The 23,185-nt window shown below is 41.2% G+C and overlaps 3 protein-coding genes across 3 annotated transcripts in view; 1 reads left to right on the forward strand and 2 right to left on the reverse strand.

Moving 5' to 3' along the window:
- Positions 1-437: 437 nt before the first annotated feature.
- On the forward strand, positions 438-3,427 carry LOC105566576 (max-like protein X). Its single transcript, XM_012020691.1, has 5 exons — positions 438-886; positions 1,731-1,880; positions 1,960-2,342; positions 2,415-2,525; positions 2,615-3,427. Exons 1-5 carry the CDS (start codon positions 793-795, stop codon positions 2,678-2,680), a joined length of 804 nt encoding a protein of 267 aa, XP_011876081.1. The 5' UTR covers positions 438-792; the 3' UTR covers positions 2,681-3,427.
- On the reverse strand, positions 3,205-8,908 carry LOC105566575. Its single transcript, XM_012020690.1, has 2 exons — positions 7,950-8,908; positions 3,205-3,908 (listed from the first exon to the last, which is right to left on the reverse strand). Exons 1-2 carry the CDS (start codon positions 7,983-7,985, stop codon positions 3,624-3,626), a joined length of 321 nt encoding a protein of 106 aa, XP_011876080.1. The 5' UTR covers positions 7,986-8,908; the 3' UTR covers positions 3,205-3,623.
- An 8,725-nt stretch (positions 8,909-17,633) lies between these two features.
- The window catches only part of LOC105566577 (sonic hedgehog protein A), a 42,370-nt gene continuing 36,818 nt past the window's right edge, over positions 17,634-23,185 (reverse strand). The window contains exons 2-3 of the mRNA XM_012020692.1: positions 21,836-22,097; positions 17,634-19,549 (exon numbers count right to left, since the gene is read on the reverse strand). Coding sequence (XP_011876082.1) covers positions 18,840-19,549; positions 21,836-22,097 — 972 coding nt within the window. The 3' untranslated portion in view covers positions 17,634-18,839. The remainder of the gene's footprint in view (positions 19,550-21,835; positions 22,098-23,185) is intronic.

The raw sequence follows: 23,185 nt of genomic DNA on the forward strand, positions 1-23,185 counted from the left end.
GTAGCACGGACACGCACCAAGCGGAGACTTTATCGGCAGTGCTGGAAAATGGGTGTAGCGAAATAGTTCGAGAAATGAAGACGGGCGTGAGGCGCTGGAGTCAGCCGCGCGCGAAAACGGTATATCAAGTAAAACGCCGGCGCGTGGCCGCTCTCAGGTTGGAGTAAGGTAAGTGTACTTTTTCTCGTTCTAGCTTACTGCACTAGTTTACCAGTGCAGCGATAGAAAACGAGCCCGAGTGAAACGCCGGCGTGGCCGCTCTCAGGTTTCTCTCCGCACCCATTGAATCCACTCGTTCCAACGCATTGAACTATAACCATACTGGAAGGAGCACTCCATTGTTGTCGTGCGGTCAGAGTTGTGATCGTGCTATTCTTGTCTAACTAACTACAGCGATCCTCGCTGTAGTTAGTTAGACAAGAATAGCACGATCGCCACTCAACTATCTCTCTCTGACCGCTCGATCCTATGGAGGGGGTAGGCAGTGCTCCTTCCAGTCAATGTTCCAACGTGAGCGCAGGAGGCGCAACGTAGCGCGGCCGAAAGGCACTAGCGACAATTCCCCAGTGTTTCCATTTACATTCCCGTCAAAGATGGTAGAGACCACGCGAAGGTATCGTTACGGGACAAACACGCCGAGTTCGTTCGCGGTGTCGTGATCGAGTGTGCGACCGGATAATCTGCCGCGGTCCGATGTGCCTTGGCCCCTCGGAATTTTTCTCCCCGCGCGTTTAAACGCGACGTAATCTCGAGTCGATCCATCCATGTTCGTCCCTCGGTCGTAACAGTTTGATGCGCGCGTCACGAGTCCCCGACCCTTCAGCGAGAGATAATCGCGCGAGACCAGTCATGGCAGAATCGGTGCACAAGGATGGATACGAAAACCGTGAGTAAACAGAAAGGGGGGGAAAATGGAAAGAAAAACAAAAGCTCCCCTTGCCCCCCCCCCCCGCCCCCCATCCGTTGTCCATCGTGTGGTCCTCCGAACGCATTCGTGTTCCTGTTTACCTGCCCTGTCCTGCACCTCCTGCACTCGGGAACGACGCGTTGCGTTTCGGTGCGGCGGGCGGAAAACGCAACTCGGGGGGGGGGGGTAAGGATTCGAGCCGACGTAGGCTCGATATCGCGTTCCTGCACCCTGCACCCTCCGCTCTCGACGCGATATGTTGCATAATCGTTTCGAACGCCGCCTTGTTCCGCGACGCGGGCGGGAAGGGAGGCGTCCCCCACCGCCGAGGTGTTTTCGTGCGCAGACTCGTCTGCGCAGCCGACCACGTGATTGCTCTGGCAGCTTTGTGTTTACATGCTGTCCGTCCGCTGACGAGGCCTCGCGTTGTCGCGCGGAGTTTGAGCACACGATACCGTTTTCCCCTACCGGATTGCTTACTGGAGCCAACGAGGATACAGAATTTTGGGCCAGGTGACTTAAGCCAAGTCCCGATTGGCTCACGTGAGTAGTACAGTAGGAAAAAATGGTATCGTCGGCTTTGGTTATCGTCACCTCCTCTGACGCTCCGGTTTACTTTGAGCCGCATTTTACGTTTAGATAGAGTTTCTCGCTTCAAAAGGAGACGAGAGGGTGTCGACGAAACGATAATGGAAAGATAATTTTGCAATTGCGAGGGAGAAGCTTTGAAATTACGGAAATACACGTCTGATATTGTATAAAGATACAATCAAGTCGCTCGAACTCAAATGCGTTGTGTACATTTGTTGTTTCTCGAAAGCAGCTGTCTTGACGATGCGTGTCCGCAGTGGTAACGTAGGGTCGGACAGTGATATGAAGCTCGAGCCGTCCAGTCCTACGGAGAAGTACACCTTTTCCCGTTGTAGTAGCACAGGATCAGTTAACACGCCGTCTTCTTCGGCCCATAATACAGGTAAGCGAGCGTTTTTTCTGTCGACAGACACTCGCTCTATAATACGAATCGGATGATCAATGACCGACACGATATTCAGAGGACGAAGATAGCGACAACAAAAATTCCACCATGAGCAGCTACAAGGAGCGTAGGAGAGAGGCTCACACACAGGCCGAGCAGAAGAGGCGGGACGCTATCAAGAGGGGCTACGAGTCCCTTCAGGATTTAGTACCGGCCTGTCAGCACACGGACTCCTCGGGCTATAAGATTTCCAAGGCCTCGGTGCTTCAAAAATCCATCGATTACATACAGTTTCTGTTGCAACAGAAGAAGAAGCAGGAGGACGAGCGTAACGCGCTGAGAAAGGAAGTCGTCGCGTTGCGCATTATGCAGGCAAATTACGAGCAGATTGTCAAGGCGCATCAGACTCAGCCGGGACACACGGAGATGCGCGTCTCGGACGAGATGAAGTTTCAAGTGGTGAGGAGAATAGTTTTTCTTCCTTTCGAAATTACCGCAATTGTCACCTACATGATTTGTATCGCGTTGCAGTTCCAGGCGATAATGAATCGGCTTTTCGAAACGTTTAACATTTCCGTGGCCAACTTCACGGAACTGTCTGGTTGCGTGTTTAGTTGGTTGGAAGAACATTGTAAACCTCAGGTAAATAACTCCATATCTTTGATACGTTTCCCGTTCTATTTCCTGAAATGTCTGAAAGCTGACAAATGGCGTTGTTATTAATTTTCTAGACTCTACGCCAAGTAGTGCTCTCGGTACTACGAGACCTCACGGTCCCTAACAATCAAATCAGCTAGTCAAGTGCATCTTTGACGAAGGTACTCGTCGCACAATGTCCCTCAGAAGAGTTGGTTAGATCCTTATATCTATAAAGGAAATTGACATGACGTACGTATATAATATCTAGATATAAAATCAAGTTTATAAAACCAAGAGTATGTATCTCTTTGTTTTTGTTTTTTTTTTGTTTGGCTGACGGATATAACAGATTTTCGACAGTCCGAAAGAAATTCGGATTAAAATGAGAAATATTGATGATTTTCTCATTGCATTTTCATTGGTGCAATGTTTAATGGGTTTAGTTAATATTTACAATTTTGAGAAAATCTAGGTATTATTTATATATATTTTTTTTAAGTTTTGCGTGAATTATCTTTAAACGTGGATATCCTGCGATTTCTGGATGATTAGCATATGATTGTTATGGTTTCTGAAGAGACAATTTCTGAGATAGTGTCTTCTATTAGTTGAAATCTTTAAACGTTTAACGTATGATAAGTTACCAGAAGAGATGTGCATTACATGCAGGTTACAATGCATGAAAGATATATGAATAGAAGTTTATTTTATATACATCGGATACATACGATATAATATCAACAACTGATGTCGAATATTTTTACCAAATCTTTGATCGCATACACTTTGCGATAAACGAATGGCATATAGTGTATATATGTATATGTATGTACATCTGATTATGTATATAACAGATTTATAACATATATTTACAATGAATATGTACACGACCGAGCTTCTGTACGTATATTGTTAGTTTTTCTTCTCCCCTATGCTGTGTGCTTGATATCCCTAATGTGTGCCAGAAGCATACAAAAGTATTCTTTCCCAATAATCCCTTTCAATAATCGTTAGTTGTATCGGTTTATTACATTTTGCTTCGCACTTTATTTTTAGGCTTGTAACGTAAAAGGCCGCCTTCTTTAAATATTTTCGCGCCATTTAAATTTTCTCAGTTTCCGTGGGCATACTTTCCCCTTGCGTGATATCGTTCAACGGTATCGTGTCTAATCTGGCTCTGTTCGGATTATCGAGCTCTCGCCGGGGGTTCTGTTGACGTCGTCTTTTGGATCTGCGTCCTGGCGGGCAACATAAATCTCGAAGGAAGTAAGCGTAACAGGCCAGCAGCGCGGTCACTGTCATCACGCCGCCGATTATCAAGACGACGCTGAGGAAGAAGTCAAGTTTGTCGTTCATCTCACCTCGCGAATTTGACACCGTTGAATGCTGCAACAGAAATTCGTTGAACGCGTAAATTGTAAAAAAAACATTGAGTTTCTCTCTCGACCCGTAATTCATAGCTTGAAACGTTGGGATTTTGACGCTATCCAAGAGGCGACTTTCAATGTGGAATATTGAAAAAAAAATTTTTTTCCATAGTGGGCTTACCCATCAAACAGCACCAAAAACAGATTTTTCACTTTTTCCAAAAGAATAAAGAATTATTTTCATGCACCCAGCGAAGTTACGGCTAAGGCAATTTGAGTGGCATCGTCTTTTTCTCTATTTCATTAATTTGATTTGAATTGTTTGAAATTTGAAATAACTGTTCCCGAATAAAAAGAGTCTGCGCACACCTGTGCCAATAGTTGCTGCATAAAAATTGAAAGCTTTTAGAAATTGTGGGACGTATCAAAGAATCCTCATTTATTAGAAACAAACTGCATATGAATAATTCAGCCTCTGTGCACCAAACTGTCAGTTCGATCATACATGAGGATCTTTTTATGTCTTTCGGTCGTCGCCGAAGCGAACATAACCGAGAGATAGGATGGCTGGCGGCGAAAATCGAGCAAGAAGGGAAAAAGTAATTCCACACGCTGTCGTAGTCATCGCTACAGACTTTATCTCTTTTCACATTCGACGTGATTTCTTTCCTCTTTGTTTTTTATTTCTTTTTTCCCAATGCGTACGAGATACTTTCGCTCGATCAAGCGATTATCGGTGTATCTACTCGAGTTTTTATACCCAACCCGGATGTATTTTCTTCGCTAGCATCGAATAAAAAAGTCTGCGCTCACCTGTGCCTATAGTTACTGCATAAAAATTGAAAGCTTTTTAAAAGTGTGGGATGTATTAGAGAATCCTCATTTATTAGAAACAAACTATACATCTTATGTCCCCCTCGAGACCCAACAACTTTTGCTCAAGTCATTTTTTGCTAGCCCTGTTCCCCGAAGAGATATTTGCGTGCGTCGATTAAAATTACTCACCCTGTATGAATAATAATTCAGCCTCTGCGCACCGAACTGTCAGTTCGATCATACGAGGATCTTTAGAACGGAATTTCAAGCCGGATCCATGTCTAAAGGACGTAAGGACTATTTTAGAAAAGAAATGCATTTTATTTTGGACGAGAAAAAACGCGGTGATTCTGAACATTGTGCATAATGCATATGTATATTGAGACGCACATGGAGCCACGAAATTCGAATAAACGCGATGGATATCGGGATACAAGAGGCTACACGCATCGTCCATACCTATTTCTACTTCGTATAAATATTAAGGCCATTCTACAATTGCGTAAACGTGGTTGTCGGAAGTAGCTCTAATAGCGCTGGTCTACAGTACGTGGAGTAAGCGTGGAGTAAGGAGTAAGGGAGAGCCTTAACTTCTAGCTTTTGGTGTAAGGAAGCTGAAACATGGGCATAATTTTTGAAATATTTGTAACACTGATTGATGGCATTTTGATTCACCGAGAGTAAGCCTAAGAGCTGAAGTAGGAGTAAGAAATAAAATGGCTTTATTTCCTTACTCCTACTCCTTACTCCACGCTTACTCCACGTATTGTAGACCAGCGCTTAGATGTCAGCTGTACCTTCAGCCTCGTCTCCGGGGAATTTTATGATGAAGGTGTCGGACGCTGGCATCTGGGGTCAAAGCTTTGCGCGTAAAGGGACGTGAAAATGAACGTTTTCCGCTACGCGAACTATGCGCGAAATTTATAAATTGCAAGAGCAGACGTTTCTTAATGTAGCGCGAAAATGTCTGGAATTGAGGCAGTTCTAAGAGCGACACACATTAATATCGCCATTCTTCAGAAAATTGTTTACATGAAACACTATATTTCACGTAAAATGAGGAGTATGTAAAAATATGTATCGCATTTCTCTCTCTCTCTCTCTCTCTCTCTCTCTCTCTCTCCTCTCTCTCCTCTCTTTCTATTATATTCTGAAATCCTCTTTGCGGACGACATCACGTTTATGAGAATTTCCGACCCGTCATTCCCTTACATGAATCTTGCTTCACAGGACTGCTGAATCTACTCGTAAATATCGGCTTTTGGAAGCAGTAAAAGCATCCTCAAATGGCACGCTTGCCTTCGGAGTTGAGAAGCGCTATATACTTTCATATAATTATAATTTATATAGGGGCTATTCATTTTACATCAATTAAAGATAATGCTTTACACTGCAAAAATGTTGTTGTGATATATGGAAATGTATGTCTAAAACGCATATAAAAAAAAACGATACGAATATAGATAATCTTCGTGATAAATCACCATAATGCATAAATATACACATAGAGAAAGTTGGCGAGATGAAATTTGTGAAAAGACGTAGGTTTCACTTTGACAAAAATGTCTATTCTATAGTTTAATTTTATAAGACTGTTTATTATAGTTGAAATTACTTTTATTTTACGTTCTTCTTTGTATATTTCCAGGCGTGAATCTTAAAAAAATGTTTAATTTGTCATTCCCTATCAAACCTGAAGCGTATTCAAAACATCCTGTGTTATAGTACACTGGAGGTAAGCATACGTTAAATGCCAAATAAAAATGTCTGTTAAGTAACTTTTTTTAATTATTTATTTTTTAAGTGTCTTATTTTTCTTTTGTTTTTTTCATGTTATTTCTGTGACTGCTTCGGGTACTCGTATCGCTATTCCATTTAATACGCTCATCTATTACAAAGATTAATAACGCGACGGAAAATTATTGCGCCGGCCACGATATTCCATCCCGTAATAGCTTCTCTTAATATACTTATATCGGAGAATATAACTAATGAAGGAGCTACTTTCGCATGCTTTCAAGTAAAACGAGGTATGCTTGAGATAAACATGAACAGCTCTTGGCATAATTTTTATCTCCGAAGCGGTTGTAGTACATAACCGAATGTAATGTATAGTAACGACACATACCTGCCCCCCACATACAAATGGAGAGAAATTTCTTTTAGAATTTAGCCTGAAAATTATGTAATCGTGGGAAAACACGGCATTTCGATAAATTTTATGAGTTTTTTTTTTAAATTTTACCATACATTTTACTAGTACACAGTTAGAAAATTTGTGTTTTCTTGTTAAAGAAAATGTCGGTTAACATTTTTGTGTTAAATGTTTAACACATTCATGTGTTAATTTAACATATTGCTCTTGTGTTAATTGACCTCAAATGTAAAATTATTAAAATACTTGAAAAGAAATGTTAAAACAACACAATGTGTACTTTTTTAAATCTTACACAATACATATGTTCTATATATTTAGTAACAAGATTTATCTCTTAAAATTTACAGAATAAAATGTTGATTTGATTCTATATAACATAAGCGAAAGTGATTTCAAACCGTCATTTGACTTATTACATCTGCAAAATGTAAAAATTCATTTTGTCATTAAAAATATGTTAATTTTACACAAAATTTATTTCAAATTATTTTAAGATTTGTGTTTATTTTGTGTTAAAATATTAACAGAGTATTAGTGTGATTATTTAACATATCCATATTATGTTAAATTAACACAAAAATTTGTGTGGACCGTTTGGGACATGTGATATCTGTTAAATTTAACACAAATTTTTCAACTGTGTAATTATACTTATTGTTAGTATACATTTTAATAGTAAATGTATATTTTTGAAATTTTATTAGTATTTTATTTTAATTATTAGCATTTCGTAAAATTTTTGTAAATGTATGATAAAATTTTCGTAAAATGTATGATAAAATTTTGAAAAACTCATAAAATTGTTCGAAATGCCATGTTGTCCCACGATTACATAATTTTCAGGATAAATTTTAAAAGAAAACTCTCTCCGTGTGTGTGTATGGGGGGATGGGGGAGGGTATGTGTCGTAACTCTCATAAAGTCCTTTAAACTGCCGTGTTGTCCCACGATTACACGATTTTCAAAGTAAATTTTAAGAGAGAATTCTCTCCGTGCGCACACACACGCACACACACACATAAAATTAATATATACATATATTATTTATATATGAAATGAAGCGATCAAATATGAGTTTCTCCTCACCTGCGTTATATTGAAGGGTTCTTGGTTCATCTTCATCTCCCTTTAGCACTTTTCGTAAATGCAGAGCGCCCAATTTTCGTGCGCATCATCGAGCCTCGGCTCGCTCTCGTTCACCTCAGACTGGGCAAATTGAATGCCATTGGACTTCCGTTCTTCGACAATACAAAGCATCTTCCCGTCGCGCTGCGATCCCACATATCGTACGTAGCAGTCCGTTCTATTTTACTTTCAATACAAACGACGCTTTCAGGAATCGATTCGACGTTGGATCATCCGCATTCAGTTGTCAAGGTAGTCCATCAGATTCACAATACTGGTAAACCGATCGGAGGAAGAACTTCGAGTCCCGTGCGCCATTCCAATAATCATTCTCACAATTATGTCATAGTTTTCGTAATATCACTTAGCTCCCATCAAACGCGATGAATCAATATAATTCCCTCTTCCAGCTCACAATCAACGTATCTTTTTGCGTTCGTATGGTGGATCGATGCGTACAAGTTACAAAGTAACGCTTTCAAAGTAAATCGATACGTTGTACTGAAAACCAGGTTCGACAAATTCCTCTGTTGTTGGGGTCGCGCGATAGATCGCTGCAGCGTTGACGATACAAAAAGGCCGCGTTAATTATTAATTAATACCAGAAACAGAGACGTCTCTATTACAACGTTGTTTACAGCGCGAGTGTCGCGTGCAAACTGTGACAGTCCATTGTAATGCGCATCCTCGCCAACTCCTGCCGCTCTCCTCCCACTCGCATCCCTTCTCGTCCCGCTCATCCCTTTACACTGTGCAATAATCCTTGACAAATAACTCTCGGTCTCGATATACGAATACATTCTTTTTTCTCTGGCTTTAAACCGCGTTAGATATAAATGCTGATTGTTCTCGCCATCAAAAGATATATGTTAAAAATATGCATTTTCCCATTTTTTTCACCGTCGTAATTTTTGCCTCTACTTTTTATGCCTTTTGAAATTTAAATCCCTGTAGCGTCTGCAATCTTCTGTATGCATTAAAAGTTATTGAGAATTGTTATTCTCTCTTTTACATATTTCTTTAACATTCTTATCAGATTAGTACGCATTTAAATTTAATTAAATATATTACAAGAACTCCTTAAATGAGGTAATTTGCACTGAAGAATTAATGTAAAGAAATTCAATGGTCGCCTTTCGGAGATAATTTACAAAATTAGAAAAATAGTTTTTTTCAATTTCTATTTGAAGATAAACGGCGCGCGGAGAAGTAATCTATTTTTAAGAATTTTCTTCCCGAAATACATACGTGATAACAGTAAATTGTATAGCTTTCGTATTTCAGCCATGCCCTTGAAATACCTTGACTGTATTGACGTAAAATGGACGGTATAATCAATGTTCGTTATCGCGTGAAATTTCCTGTGCTGTCGAAGCTTTCGATTAATTGATTCTGTATTGAAATGGCCAAAAACATTCCGGTTGATTTCCTCGTTGCGATAACGTTGCTCGCCATATTCGGCGAACAACGGAAGCTTTGTTTTTTTTTCCCACGTTCAGTTCAGTGATATTTCCTGTCGCCGAATATGCCATTTTCTCTTCTCCTCTCGTCACAGTTTTCGACCGCACCGCGCTATATCCCGTCGGCGGAAATATGTCTCCTTTGGATAAAATCCTCCAATTAAGTATTTTCAGAGTATGAGAGCTAAGATTAGAATTTGGACTACGTAACTCAGGGTAAAATGACTCCCGATACGCAGATTATACTGGAAAATAGTTATAGGAGGCTGAAACGCCACCCAGGTCTTGGGAGCGAGTTCTTTAAGTCGACGAAGGGAAGAAAATTTATGCAGACGTTGTAAACTTGGGATGGTTTCTGAAGATCTTGCTGAATCATGGAAGGCTATCTTGGAATACAAGAAAGTACAAGGCACGAAGATTACAAGAAATCTACGAAACGTACAAGATTACATAATATTACGAGATTGCGGGCAACAAGTTGCACAAATTGCTGAACAATCGTGTCTATTAACGGTGGCTGTACAGGCGCACCATGCGCCAAACGCACACATAAATTGCTTTGTTAGTTGTTTCTGACGCATGAAACATGTAAATTGCGCTGCCACGCCCGCATTATCGCGCGCATATTATTAACGAAGGTGCCAGGACAGGCGGCGAATAATTCGCGAGAAGATTACACAAATAGGAAGGCAGATAAATTCCCGCGGATGGTTAATCGATTTTGAAGTGTAGCTTTGATCTGCCATTTCAATCCCACGCGACCTCCCTCCCTTCACTCGAATTGCCGAAGATGTCAATCCGTCCCTTTCGACGTCCTCTACCTGCCTGATCTCGGTTGTACGCGGTGGAAGTTGCATGCAAATTAGATTAACAATCGCTCACTATAGGAAATTGCTTTTGCACAGTCGTGTAAACTGTTAACGCCTTTGGATTACGTGTGCAAAACTCATCGCGTGTATTCCTTACAGTAATCCCTCTTGTTTCCTCTCAGTATAGTATTTCGAAGAATTTTTTTCAAAGAGAACGCGTTTCTCAAACGTCAAATACTTTATCTAAAAAGCAGTGGCATTTCCATGTGAACTGAAAGTACAATTTTTTTTATTAATTCATAAAATTCGCTGTAAAAAAATAAGCTACCTGTTCCTGCTGATAAAAAGTATTTCTTATTTCCTACAAAGTAAAAAAAACTATCAATCTTCATTACAGATATTGAGATCTTGTCACGCTTTCCGATACATACTGTGCGAAGAATTAAAAATATTAATATCGAGATGTAAATAGAAATATCTCTTTGAGACAACAATGAGATATCTTTTAAGCTGGACTAAGGGCCTCTTTCAGAATATTGCTGAATTCTATCAGTTCTTTTCTCAGCTTTTGCATATCCGTTTCCTCCGCTTTCTTTTCATGTTGACGGAGATAACGTTGCACCAATTGCGTCATGACTTCTGCAAATCGATGATCCTTTTTTTCTTCTAGATCCTCCTGCAACGCAATGTGGGTTAAATAAATAAATCCAAGCGAAGGTCTCCGCTTTTATTTATCGATTGTAATTTATATAAATAAACACTTTAAAATACAAATGAAATTCCGCGAACAGAAACGGAAGGATTACTCGGTGCAAAATGTACTTCTGCTTCGTGAAATTCAATAATTGATGTTTGATTGTACAACGTATTAAATCACAACATTGAGATTTGGTAGAATACCGACTATGTAACAACAATTTGTAAAGTCCCAGCGTGCCCGTTTGCCAGGTGGCGGTTTAATCAGTATTTTCATAAACTCGATCACCGGTCGCAGTCCCGTGAAAATCGAGAAAATGCAGAACGGAGGTGGAAGCGTTGTTGTAAGCATGACATCGACGTAAGCCTGAAAAAGTGGAGCGATAGATCGTATGCTATTGACGTTTATAAATGGTCCGCGATTTGTTATTTTAAACCTCACGTTCGCCGCTCTCATTTATCACCGTGGAATACGCGGCTTGAAAAATGTATTTAAAAACAGGAATGCACTTATAAACATTTACGAACCTCGGTACGACCAAAGATCCACTCCACGTTGACGTTATCGGTCACTTTGGTGAAGGTATTCGCCATACACGCGATTAACATATTCAAAACTATTACCACGGAAATAAATTGAAAGCCTGAAAAAAACATTGGAAACGGATTATTAAAACGGTTCATCGGTAAGATTTTGTTCAACGCCGATGGAATAGTAAATGTTACTTACTGGCGAAAGCAAAATAGCCGATAAATTCGGTGAAGCTGTGATGATTGATTAACGTATCCGACTCCCTTTCACCTGGAAGGTTTTCAATTATCACGTCGGCGCTTTCTACGGGACTCATGCAAAAAATAGCCCAGAAGAGAGTCTTTAGAGTGGACTTGAAGTCGACGAAGGAGCTTTCTTGCTCTGTCTTCAGTTTTGATTCGTCATCGGTCTGTACCATTCCATTATAATACTGATAAAGGTGGCACAATCCTAAAGAAACGTTTCAAGTTCATAAAACATTGGGCTGTAAGAAAAGATACGTGATATGAAATAAGTTGTACAAGAGCTTTTTTGAACCGTTTAAACTGTTTTTCATTGGCAGATATAAGTTTCTTCAACTTATTCTGGGACAATGTTGTACTAAAATTGTGCATATTTTGCCAAACAAATTACAGTTATTCCACTGATAAAAGAGACTTTTCACTATGTGCTATATATCTTACCGACTGTGAACGCCATAACGATGATACCGAATATTGTGACAAAATGGCCAACGTCTCTGATCATTTTAACTAAGGAAAGTTGCAAAGGCCCTAGATCATAGTCTAGCTGGCAGATAAACAATAATTTAAAAAAGGCCATGATAGTAGCGACACAAAATATCCCTTCTGCTATCAAAGTCGGATCATATCTGTGCCAGTATTTTCTTTCTAAATCGCGTTGGCCGTTTATTCTAACGTCTAATGCGGCAACTATCCAGAAGAGAAACGTCAGAATGAACAATATGATCATAACAAGCTCATACCTGCATTGTACGGGGAAATATTTATATAAAAATGACCATAAATTGTGCATTAGATTACAAAATGTTGCAACACAACGTTTTTCATATTTAACGTCAATAACGACTGATTAATTCTCATCTTACCAATTTGTACGTGTTCTGAAGCATCTAGCCGGGCCGTCCACAATGCAGAGTCGAACGAATGCAATTGCGTACGATATCACGTAAACAGCGAGAATCCATTCGTATCCTGAAGGGATGAAATTGACTTAAGAAACGATGCTTGACCAAGATCTAATCAGAGGTAATTAGGCGTGCACCAGTGTTGGGTGGTCCGCGGAGCTGTTCGACTTTGTCGCTACGCGATTGCAAAAACACGAATATGAGAAATATCAGGTAACTCGCCACGGAGGAGAGAAATTTGTTAATCGGGATTTCATAGAACTTGGCTCGTTCCGAGTTCGGTGCGAGCGACACGACCAATGTTATGATTGGTAGCATGCCGATCCGCGGAATTACCGTCAAGCACTTCAGCCACGTATTTCTGACCTTCCATTCGTGCCACGTGCCAATCCACTTGCTCTCGACAAGCTGGAAGAAAATCAAATATAACTTCTTGATGAAATTTGTTAATTTGCGAGAACTTTCGTCACGGCGTTTGCAAGTTACTTCTGTAAATTAATCCTGAATTAACTTCTATGAATTAATCCTGAAAAGCGAAATTAATTTTCAGCAAGTACTATAAAGCGCAGCTTTGATCTCTGCATGAATCCTGCACAATCCGCTTTGCGAAATTGTTAACATTAAGAGATTTATAGAAGGGACAAATCATTTCGATCCTTCCATTTTAGGTAAGGATTTCTTTCTTAATTAATTAGTACTGACTTTAGTTCTTTCCGCGAGAATATCACTTGTCATTAATACCTGTTGTACATTCGGATGAGCCACAAAAGTTTTCTGCTCATAATCCAACGCTAGTAAGAGTCGGGGATAATCGAAACTGGAGGTACGACCGAAACCAACGATTTGTCTTAATACGCATTCGACTTCTTCGGCGGTACGGGCGCATCCGATTAGGTCTTTGGCGAACTCGGACACCTCCTTTATCATAAAACTAAATGCATTATTAACGTTTCACAAGCAACAGATAATATCTTGACACGACGTAGATGTCGTTAATATATATTAATTATAGATAATTTATTGTCTTCCACAGATCTGTCTCTCCCTTATGTAATTAAATGAACAATTTCTGCTGATAATCACTAGTGTCCAATAAATAGGATTTAACTAACATGGGACAACGCTTTGTAATCGGGATAGAACTCTTTATCAAACGAAGCTTCTTTACTAAGTTCGGCCGATAAGTGAAAGGCTTTTAAGATCGGGTCTCCCTCGGTTTGACAAAGGTATACTGGATTTGAAATCGCTTTGTACATAAACAATCTCATTTTCTCCATGGTGACGATATCACCTCTTTCCCTCTCCGGTCTGCGATAGAAAGATAAGGATAAACGTAAGGATAGAACGAGTTATTTACTCGCGGCACTTTCGAGTCACTTGGTAGCCGCGACTTGGGCGAAAGGCATTCGTAAACCAAATTTGCGAATGTTCTGCCTCAAAACGGCCCTGCAACGGTACCGTACTTGCAAATCTCGTCGCAGTTGCAACTAGGCGGATGTGGTTTCTGCAGAATGTGATGTCGGAATCTGAGCATATCAATCATCTCGAAATGCCCACATTGTGCCGCCACCGCGAGCGGCGTTGTATCGTCCGGGAAATCTGGGCTGTGAGTGACACCGGCGTATTCGAAGCCCGGCGTCAATTCGTTCAGCTTATTCAATATCAGCACGGCGATCCTCACTTGATTATCTCTGATTGCATGCAGATGCGCGTCGCCCGGATCGATATCTGGATGGGACAACAGATACTCCACCATCGCCGTGTTTCTCTCGTTAACAGCAATATGCAGCGCACTAACGCCCTGGAAGTGGAGCATTCAATTAACATTATTATTATTAACAGACGAGGCAAGTTCGTTTATCCATAAATTAGAACGCGGAGCAAAAGGGAAGATGGCGCGAGACACAATGGACGAGCCTCGGAAACTAATTTTTCTTCCAGTTCCTATTGCCCGGCTACCCGTCATTGTCAATAATCGCTTGCGGAAATAGCCGATCGGCCTAAGAAAACGCGAAGCGGTACGTCATAATGGCCGAACGACCGAAATTCTGAACTTTCCCGGAATTCCTTCCCGCCGTGAGGCCGCGGTCTCTTCCTGCAGTGAAATCGACTTTTAGGAAGGCTATCGACTCCACTCTTTTTCTCGGTCATGTCCCTTTTTGTAGGAAGAATGGCTCGACGACGTTTCCCGCCCATCTGCGGTGCGTTTACAGAGGCGGGCCCCAACAATGGGCCAGCACCATTGTTGTCGCCGACACCAGTCACAATATTCACTGATATTTTGGCTTTTCGACAGGCTCCTGGGAGTATCCATGTACATCCACGCCTAACGACAATAACAGCCCGTGATATATGTTCGACAAAAAGCCCTTGTTAGCTATCCCTTGACAGTGGACAGCTGCCGCCCTTAGAGCGTGACTCGGCCAGATTTTACGCCCGGCTAAATATTTGTTTATCATTTGTTTTCGCGAAGGATGAATGGTAAGGGAAAAAAAACGCTGGAGCACGGAATAACCGAGGCGAAAATGTTGTCCTAATTTCAAAATAATCCTTTTGCGCGCGAAGTCCACGTTGATATCTTTTGTATACCAAATTTCTATTTTCATAGCGAAGGGATAGTTTAAAGGGACTCAAAAGTCCCGTCAGAGAATAACGGGTCAAATTGGCGTATCGCGAGGTTTGTTGGTGCATCGTGGATCGCGTCGTGGCACGCAAGCAGATTGTGGACGCGCTCCCGATGTCGAGGGAATTCCCGTATGGAATTTACAGCGCGTCGGGCCATTTGAATAATTTTTATCAGGTCTCGGTTGAAACCATTGTCTTGTAAAAAGACGGCCTGAAATATGGCCGGAGATACAGCCGGAGAACATCCAGCTCCCTTCTCTCTTTTCTCCATCAAGAGTTCCCTGCTCTGTCCTCTGTCCTCTCCTCTCCTTCCATTCGTGTGGCCGTCTCCCTTCGTGCCGCTTCGGCACTTCGGTCTCAAAGTCAAACGAGCGTTTGGTCGCTTTTCTGGAACCCTCTCGGCGAAAGAAAGAGAGAGGAGAGTACAACGAGGTGGTTACCGGTGCCGACCGAATGGATGAAGGAAACATTCCACGGGGGGTACGTGTTTCTCTGTAGGGTAAAGATCTGAGATAACTGGACTTCGTATCGCTTTCGTTCTCTTCGTTTTGTCTCCCTTCTTCCTGTATTGGTTCCGCCGTTTCTTGCACGGGGCAAACCACATGAGTTTATCAAAGACTTTAAAACGGTTTGATTCGTCACTAGTAAGATGCTTATAAATTATACAGAAACTTGTTTACCGTAAAGTTTTATAAAAAGATTACTCGTAATAACATTCCTTAACAGCGTAAATTACTGGAGCGAATGATATCGATTACTTCAATCTACCTATCTTGAATCGCTTTCTGCTGAGATCAGAGAACAAGCTTTAAATTAAACGAAAGGTAGAACAGCTTAAATTACCAGCGCTAGGGAGAAAAGGTCAAAGTTGACCTGAATGCCGAAAATGCGAAAAGCGTATCCTCTTTTGACGCTTCGTCCTTTCGGCGAGTCCTAACACGAGTGGCGGTACCGTTTAAATCACGAAAAGTCTGGACAGATAAATCTGGAAATCTTTACGAGCTGTTTAAGAGTTTGGTTTCGAGCTGTTTGCGCGACTTCGCGTGGGTAGTCCAGGGAATCAGATAAGAAAGTGGAGCGATTTAAAAGGAAAGGCTATTAATTTTTTTATTTGAAAGGAAATTTCCGTTATGGTATTAAATTTAAAACTTCCGTTACGATATTGTAACATTTAGCGTTTTGCGTTGCCAACAATTTGTAAATAATATTTACTGCCAGTAAGTGCCAGTCAAAGTCCGCTCTCTTTTTGTTCTTTGTCGATCTCAATGTCGAGAGCCTTTAGTTACTCGATCATTTATCTGACAATGAGTTCGTACAAGGTATTTCCGATTCCGCGCGAATGAGTCTTCTCAACTTGCTCGAATGTAGTGACCCATATCTTTCTTATCGCATCAATATCTCGTGCTCCTTCAGAATTGTATTATTCACAATTTATGTACTTACTTGAAAGTTTATGACGTTTACATTGAAACCCGGGTGTTCCTCCAAGAATAACCGTACTTCGGCGACACTTCCGTCAGCGACAACTTCGAGAAAACTTTTTTCGAGTTCTTGCAAATGCGAAATTGCCACACCGGGCTGCTGCAATAAAATAACCTTGAAATAAACCTGGGGTGTAGCATGTTACATTTTTATATTTTATATTAAAAAAGATTAAGAGAACGAGAGAGAGAGAGAGAGAAAACGAGTGTTAGAATCGTTTATCTTTTTAACCTTACATTTGCAAGCTCATCCTCTGTTCCGGCTATTGTCTCATCCGTCATCGCGAGTGATTGCTAGATTATAATTGTTTCCTACGATTATATGCAAAATAAGATTAATTTCTTTAATATAAATTAACCGCTCGAAAAATTCAGGCATTAAACATTACAAAATCTTTTAGAGAACAAAGAAATATCAAAGATATTTTTCATATTAATGAAATTAATTTACATTTTGTTTCGATTTATTGGTAAATACATACGGCATAGAAATGAAGTTGCTTCCATAGAACTTTTTAATTAAATAAATTTCGGAAACGAGAGAGAGAGAGGAAGAAAAATTATGAGGGAGAAAAAAATAATTATTCTTTTAAATATAATTAATAGAAGACTTAATATACTTGAACGCTTAATATTTTTCCATAATAAAAGAATTTTTCTGTACTGTATACAAGAAAGAATAATGAATTATATTATATCTTTGAATGAATTATATCTTTCTTTGCTTAAATGTCTTAACTTGGTTAATTAATTTGCCGTACGGAAATAACAGGACACGATAATTTACTTTCGTTAAAGATGTAATTTAATTTTTTGGAAGGGGTATATATACATAATTTATAATTTGTTTGTGTGCTATAATATACAAATAATATTATTGAAATAATTATAATATATGTATAATAGAATATACATAAAATTATATAATATATATATAATTATATATAATATTTCGATGATAATTTAAGTTATGTTTCCTAATGAAAAATAATTCTTATATTATTAAAATAATTAATTCACTTTTGTTAACATGTTGATTATAATTGACTATCGTTAAAAATATGACACGGCGAGAACAACGCGATTTAACATTATTATACAGCGGTACACTCGATAGTTGCTGTGACAATCGATAATGACAATAAATATATACGGTTTATGTACTTTTTTTAGCCGCATCTTCTTTGCACATTGTTTCTTTCATTTCTCTTCAAAGCCGAAATCTGTGCCGACTATATTTCGAAAGAAAGAAAGTGCAATTAAAATTGAGTAGGCCTATAATTACCTACAATTACAATTTCGAAAAAAACAATATTAAATTATATATAGGATACAAGCAATGTAGAATGAAAAGAAAAGTAGACTACACCCCCCTTTTCGTTAGAGAAAGGAGGGAAAACAGACTTCGTTCCTTTAAATTAATTATGATTTCAACAATTAATTAAATATAGACGCTTTCTCGCAGAACGTACATGAAGATTGTTTGGAATAATATTACATTAGAACAGTCGATAATTATCTTACACACTTTTTCCGCGACGCAAAGGCAAATTCTCTTTGACATCTCAGAAACAAGTATACCGGACAAGACGCACACGATTCGCAAACACTAAAAGAATAAAGAAGAAATATCTGTATGCCAGTATATTGTGTACACAAATTTAAAACATAAAGAGAACAATCCCAATTGTTCCTATAAAAAAAACTGCTTTCCATTTTCTATTTTTCTATTGTTCTAGGATCTAATATACTACACGTCATTCGGTGAACACTGGTAGGTCACTGGCCAACTTATGTCTTTCGCTTACGACGACGTCTTTTGTTCCACGCATTAAATACACGCATTTTGTTACAACAGAGACCCCGCGATCATATAACATACGTTAACTGTCTGCAACGGCATGTGTGTAACCGGAATCCACGACAACGATTCATAAAAAAGAAAGTCCCGAGAGACAGGACGACGTCTCGATGATTAATCAACATTGTTTCGTGGCTCCGAATAGTCTTCAGAACTTTGCGCCCAACACTCGAGCTTGTCCTCGATGATTCACTCGACACTTCGCTCGGAGCACGAGGTGCATTGTTCTTATCGGAGAACTCAGTTGTAGAGCATCTTCGACGGTAGCACGTAAGAGGAGAACGAATAGAGCATCGACGCGTACCAGTGGACGCCGTCCTGCTCTCCTCCTGTCGTCGGCTCTGTTGCGGAAGTATTGCTATGTCTCGCCTCGAGGTGTTGCGGATCGTCCAGCCTTTGCAGGAAAAAGGATCTTATGCTGTGCCAGATCCTCAGAGGCAGGAAGGAGTAATGCGCCACCGACTGACTGTTGACCACGGCGTAGCAAGACGCGACGACATTGTCTACGAGGAGGGTACCTTCCATCGTGAGCGGGGCGTAGACTCCCTCCTCGAGGACCAGTTTCGTTTCTACGACGCTGTCCCATCGCAAACGATTGTCCACCTCGTTCGCCGCGCTCGCCGCGTCGGTGTCACCCACGAGGATGCGGTCGCCGGGTTGCACGCTGGCGGCAAACACCGACGACCGACCCTCCACCGGCACCAGATGCGCTGGCGTTAACGTGAGCACTCGACCGGACTTGGTCGTCAGGCGGATGAACTGTCTCCTCTCGGATGGAGAACGGTCCAGGAAGGCGATCACCTCGCTGTACACGACGTCGCCACGGGAGTCAAGAGCGGCGATACGCTCGCCGAGATGCACCTCGTCCAGCCTCTTCGTGCTGCCGTCCTCCGTTCGGACCAGACTCTTCCCGGGAAAGCAGCCGCCGGACTTGCCCGCTGAAGACGATTCTGAAACCGAAAGATAGATCGATAGAGAGATATGTCAGCGAAACAATTTCCAAGTAAGTTGCTGTTCAACACAGTTTTGTTGAAAGTCCGTTTAATGAACGTTAAAGTCAATTTTAAACGCGTAAATTGGAAGAATAAACATGCAAAATTTAACATCCTTTTTCAAACCATTTAAGAAATGTTATAAAAACCGTTTTATAATATCTATTTCAACTTTTTTTTCTACTAGTTTACGATACCGTTTTTGTACGAGATATGTCGACGGTTTAATACGTTTTCATGACATATAAAACGCACTTTTTGTATGCATTTTTATAAGCTCCATACGTCATGAAAACCGTGTCGACTAAACGGTTTTTAAACGTAGATGAATGGTCTGTTTGGAAAAGAGAGAAAGAAATGAAAGCAAAAATATACACAGTATATGGTAAAAGATATTGTTTGTATTCTTAAACTCTGATTACGCGCGCGACAGAGCTAAGCAAGGCGTTATAAAAATCTTATTTCACGACCGCGATAAAACTACGCATGCGGATGTATAAAGGGATTTTATAAATATCATATAATTTTCAACAATCAGAATCTCCTTTAATGCGATCTTTCTGGAGCGCATTATGAAAACAAAACTGTCAGGATTACGATACAAAGAGGATGTAAGTGTCGTCATTCGTTAAGCGTGCTCGCAAACGCCTGTCGATTAATTAACGTGATTACAGTGAAAATTGGCGAAGCGTTAAACGCGCGTGGATCGCGTTCGCACTTTTTGTTGCACACTTCAGTTCCCCTCCACCTCATTGTTTCCCCCCTTTTCGTTCCCCTCGGCATCGACTCGTATCGGTTTCGCGCCAATTTCTATGCTCGGTTTTAATTCGGACCGACAGGCACGCCTTGATTTATCGGCATTTATTTTGAAATTCGAGACCCAGCCGCGGCCTGGAACGAGCACGAATCGCTGATTGCTCTCGTGCAGGTATTTACCTGCTGGCTCGAAAGAGAAAGTAGATGCGCGACAGGATTTTCTCGTAATTAAGAATCACTTCCCTCCACGGAGTAATTCTCAAAATGCAAGAAAGATCGCGATTTTGAAAACGTTAACTTAGGAGTGCTATACAAATATACTGCAGGGGCCATCTTTTGGCGTATTCAGGAATTCCTCTCATATCTCAATACTTAGCATGCATGATGTGGAGCGTGTTATAAATTAGTTACGCAATCCACTTGAAATTGGTAATTTTCTGCGGAATCGTTCTTCATTGAGAAGGCGACTGGCGAGACTAGTAGTGTTGCGTGTCATTTGAGATATTTCGAGAAAATTTGTACATTTGGCATTCAGTTCGAATCGTTTCGAATTAGACCTAAAAGTGACGGATTACTTTGGAAAACCTCAATAAAATTTCCCAAGTGAAAGTATCCGAGATATTTTGAGCGGAAACATTCGAGTTATTTAATTAATCGATTATCCACGCTCAAATTAAATTTGATAGAACTAATTGGAATTAATTTGAATTCGCGAGCACTCCCGTACGTTTCTAATATTGCCGTATCGCATAAGCAACTCCAATGCCCTACCTCTGCCAATGCGGATTAACTTTACTCTCGGCTTAAATTACTTCTCATCTTTTTCTAATTAGTAAAACTGGAAAAGGATATAAAGTAAGTTGAGCCGAGATTAAAGTTAAACTGCGTGAGCGGAGGAAGGAGTCGGTAAAACAGGTATCTTTACAACAATGTACAAGTTAGTGGCGCCAATTTTCACTAAAAGAGAAGTAGACGACACGATATTCACTTAACTATATATTTTAGCTAATCAGATGTTTCGTAATGAAAATCAACTCGCTTCGTATCTTCAAGTGATCCTAGTCAGATTACAACAATATCAATAATGTTAGACGATTTTATGCCGCTATATAAATGATATGTGCACTCAAGGCGCCAAGTCACTTTGTCACTCGCGACTTGACAACAGCGCGACTTTAGTACCCCCGTTGCATTAAACGACGTTATTACACAACTGCACCGACTCCGGCATCTTTATTGCATTAAACGGCATCATTACAACTACTGTCCGGTAGTTTATACGCTCATCTTTATTGACGCGGCGTTTACGCGGGTATTAACGCGAAATGGCCGCAATTAAAATCCACATGCGGTCCGCGAATCGGCCGCTTTTAATGCACTCGCTTTCTCCGGCGCGATTCAAGACGATCCGACAGCGATTCGATCGCGATTCGTACACCTCCTCGGGTTTATTCGGTACCACGTCCTGAAACGACGGTAACTACTAACCAGACTTGACGGAGCAATGTATGTGCGACCTGGACTCGTAATAGACCCAGTCGAAGCCAGCCTCAACCGCGAGCCTCGCCAGCATCCCGTACTTGGAGCGATCGCGGTCGCTCGTCGTAACATCGACGGCCCGTCCCTCGTAGTGCAGGGAATCTGTCGCGTGGTGGCCCTCCTCATCCCAGGCCTCGGTCACCCGCAGCTTCACTCCGGGCCATTGGTTCATCACCGAGATCGCCAAAGTGTTGAGTTTCTCCTTGCACCTCTGTAACATTGCACGGGACAATTATTGGCAACAGATCGACAGACTACGATAAGTCTAACCAGCGAACGGACAGTTAAAATTACGACTTTTTCAGATTTACGTGACCGCGACCTAATTCTGAAAATTTAACACTTGGATATTTGTCTCGTCCAGGTAGTAAGAAGGGCGTCAGGGAATTTTTCTATCATTTATATTCTTCAAGTTTGTTTTCAGAAACGATTATATAGTTTACACGCACTCTGACAGGTGGAAATGTATTTTGAGGGATTTAAAATGTTGACTCAGACCGTATTTACACGTATATTTCTCCCAGCTCGCTTTGGGAAAACTATTTTTGGTGTTATTTAGAATTCGGATTAGGTATTTGGAAATTTAAGATTAGAGCCTGGAGTCTCAGCGAGGCTTCATCGCAGCCCACTTTTCCGGTTAGTTCCGCTTAATACGATTTCCGTCACATTTGAAAACATCGCGCGGGACGGTCCAGCACAGCACGGCTCGGTCCGAGCCCGGAGAATTCAGTCGATTTCATGGTGCGCGCGAAAAAAGGGGGACCTTGTGTCGTGACCAGTGGCGTCAGGTACAGAGCGATCGCTCTCCGTCGCGTGAATCGCCGTTTAGGAAAACGAATGCGTATTTTTGACCGGTTATGAGGTTGGTCCTGGATCTTTAAGAGACTTTAACGGGCTCAGATCCGTGGCGAATCAGCGGGCAAACAGGAATATAAATACGGCCGATGTCGAGGATCATTCGGTCACGCCGCGCCGCTTCCTCCCTTCTCCCCTGGAATCACTTCTCTCTCTTTCCACCCTATTGTCTACCTCGACGTCGACGACGATGGCAGGCGGTGCTCCGGTGAGTCAATAGGGTACGCGCTCTCGTAACGAAGCATGGATAGTCGACTCAGTGAGACAGGGGCCCAATAGCGCACGGGACCCGTGTAAACCCGGGCTTAATCCGGAACGCGGCGTATCGAGGGCGCGAGAAGCCAAACGCAAGGGAGTCCCCATTGACCGGAGCCGCGGCATTGTCGAAGGGCATTCGAGGCGTCCGAGGCCCGTGTTCAAATCGATTCTCGGAGGGCAATCGCC

This window comes from Vollenhovia emeryi, unplaced genomic scaffold, assembly GCF_000949405.1.
Source record: "Vollenhovia emeryi isolate VEMERY1.0 unplaced genomic scaffold, V.emery_V1.0 DF939144.1, whole genome shotgun sequence".
In the NCBI taxonomy this organism is placed as follows: domain Eukaryota; kingdom Metazoa; phylum Arthropoda; class Insecta; order Hymenoptera; family Formicidae; genus Vollenhovia; species Vollenhovia emeryi.

Excerpts from the sequence above, each read along its gene's own strand:
- LOC105566576 (XM_012020691.1), top strand. The coding sequence starts at position 793 with ATGCGCGCGTCACGAGTCCCCGACCCTTCAGCGAGAGATAATCGCGCG. Across the intron at positions 1,881-1,959 it reads TTCTTCGGCCCATAATACAG|AGGACGAAGATAGCGACAAC; the intron begins GTAAGCGAGCGT and ends CACGATATTCAG. Across the intron at positions 2,343-2,414 it reads ACGAGATGAAGTTTCAAGTG|TTCCAGGCGATAATGAATCG; the intron begins GTGAGGAGAATA and ends ATCGCGTTGCAG.
- LOC105566575 (XM_012020690.1), bottom strand. The coding sequence starts at position 7,985 with ATGAAGATGAACCAAGAACCCTTCAATATAACGCAG. Across the intron at positions 3,909-7,949 it reads AACCCTTCAATATAACGCAG|CATTCAACGGTGTCAAATTC; the intron begins GTGAGGAGAAAC and ends TTTCTGTTGCAG.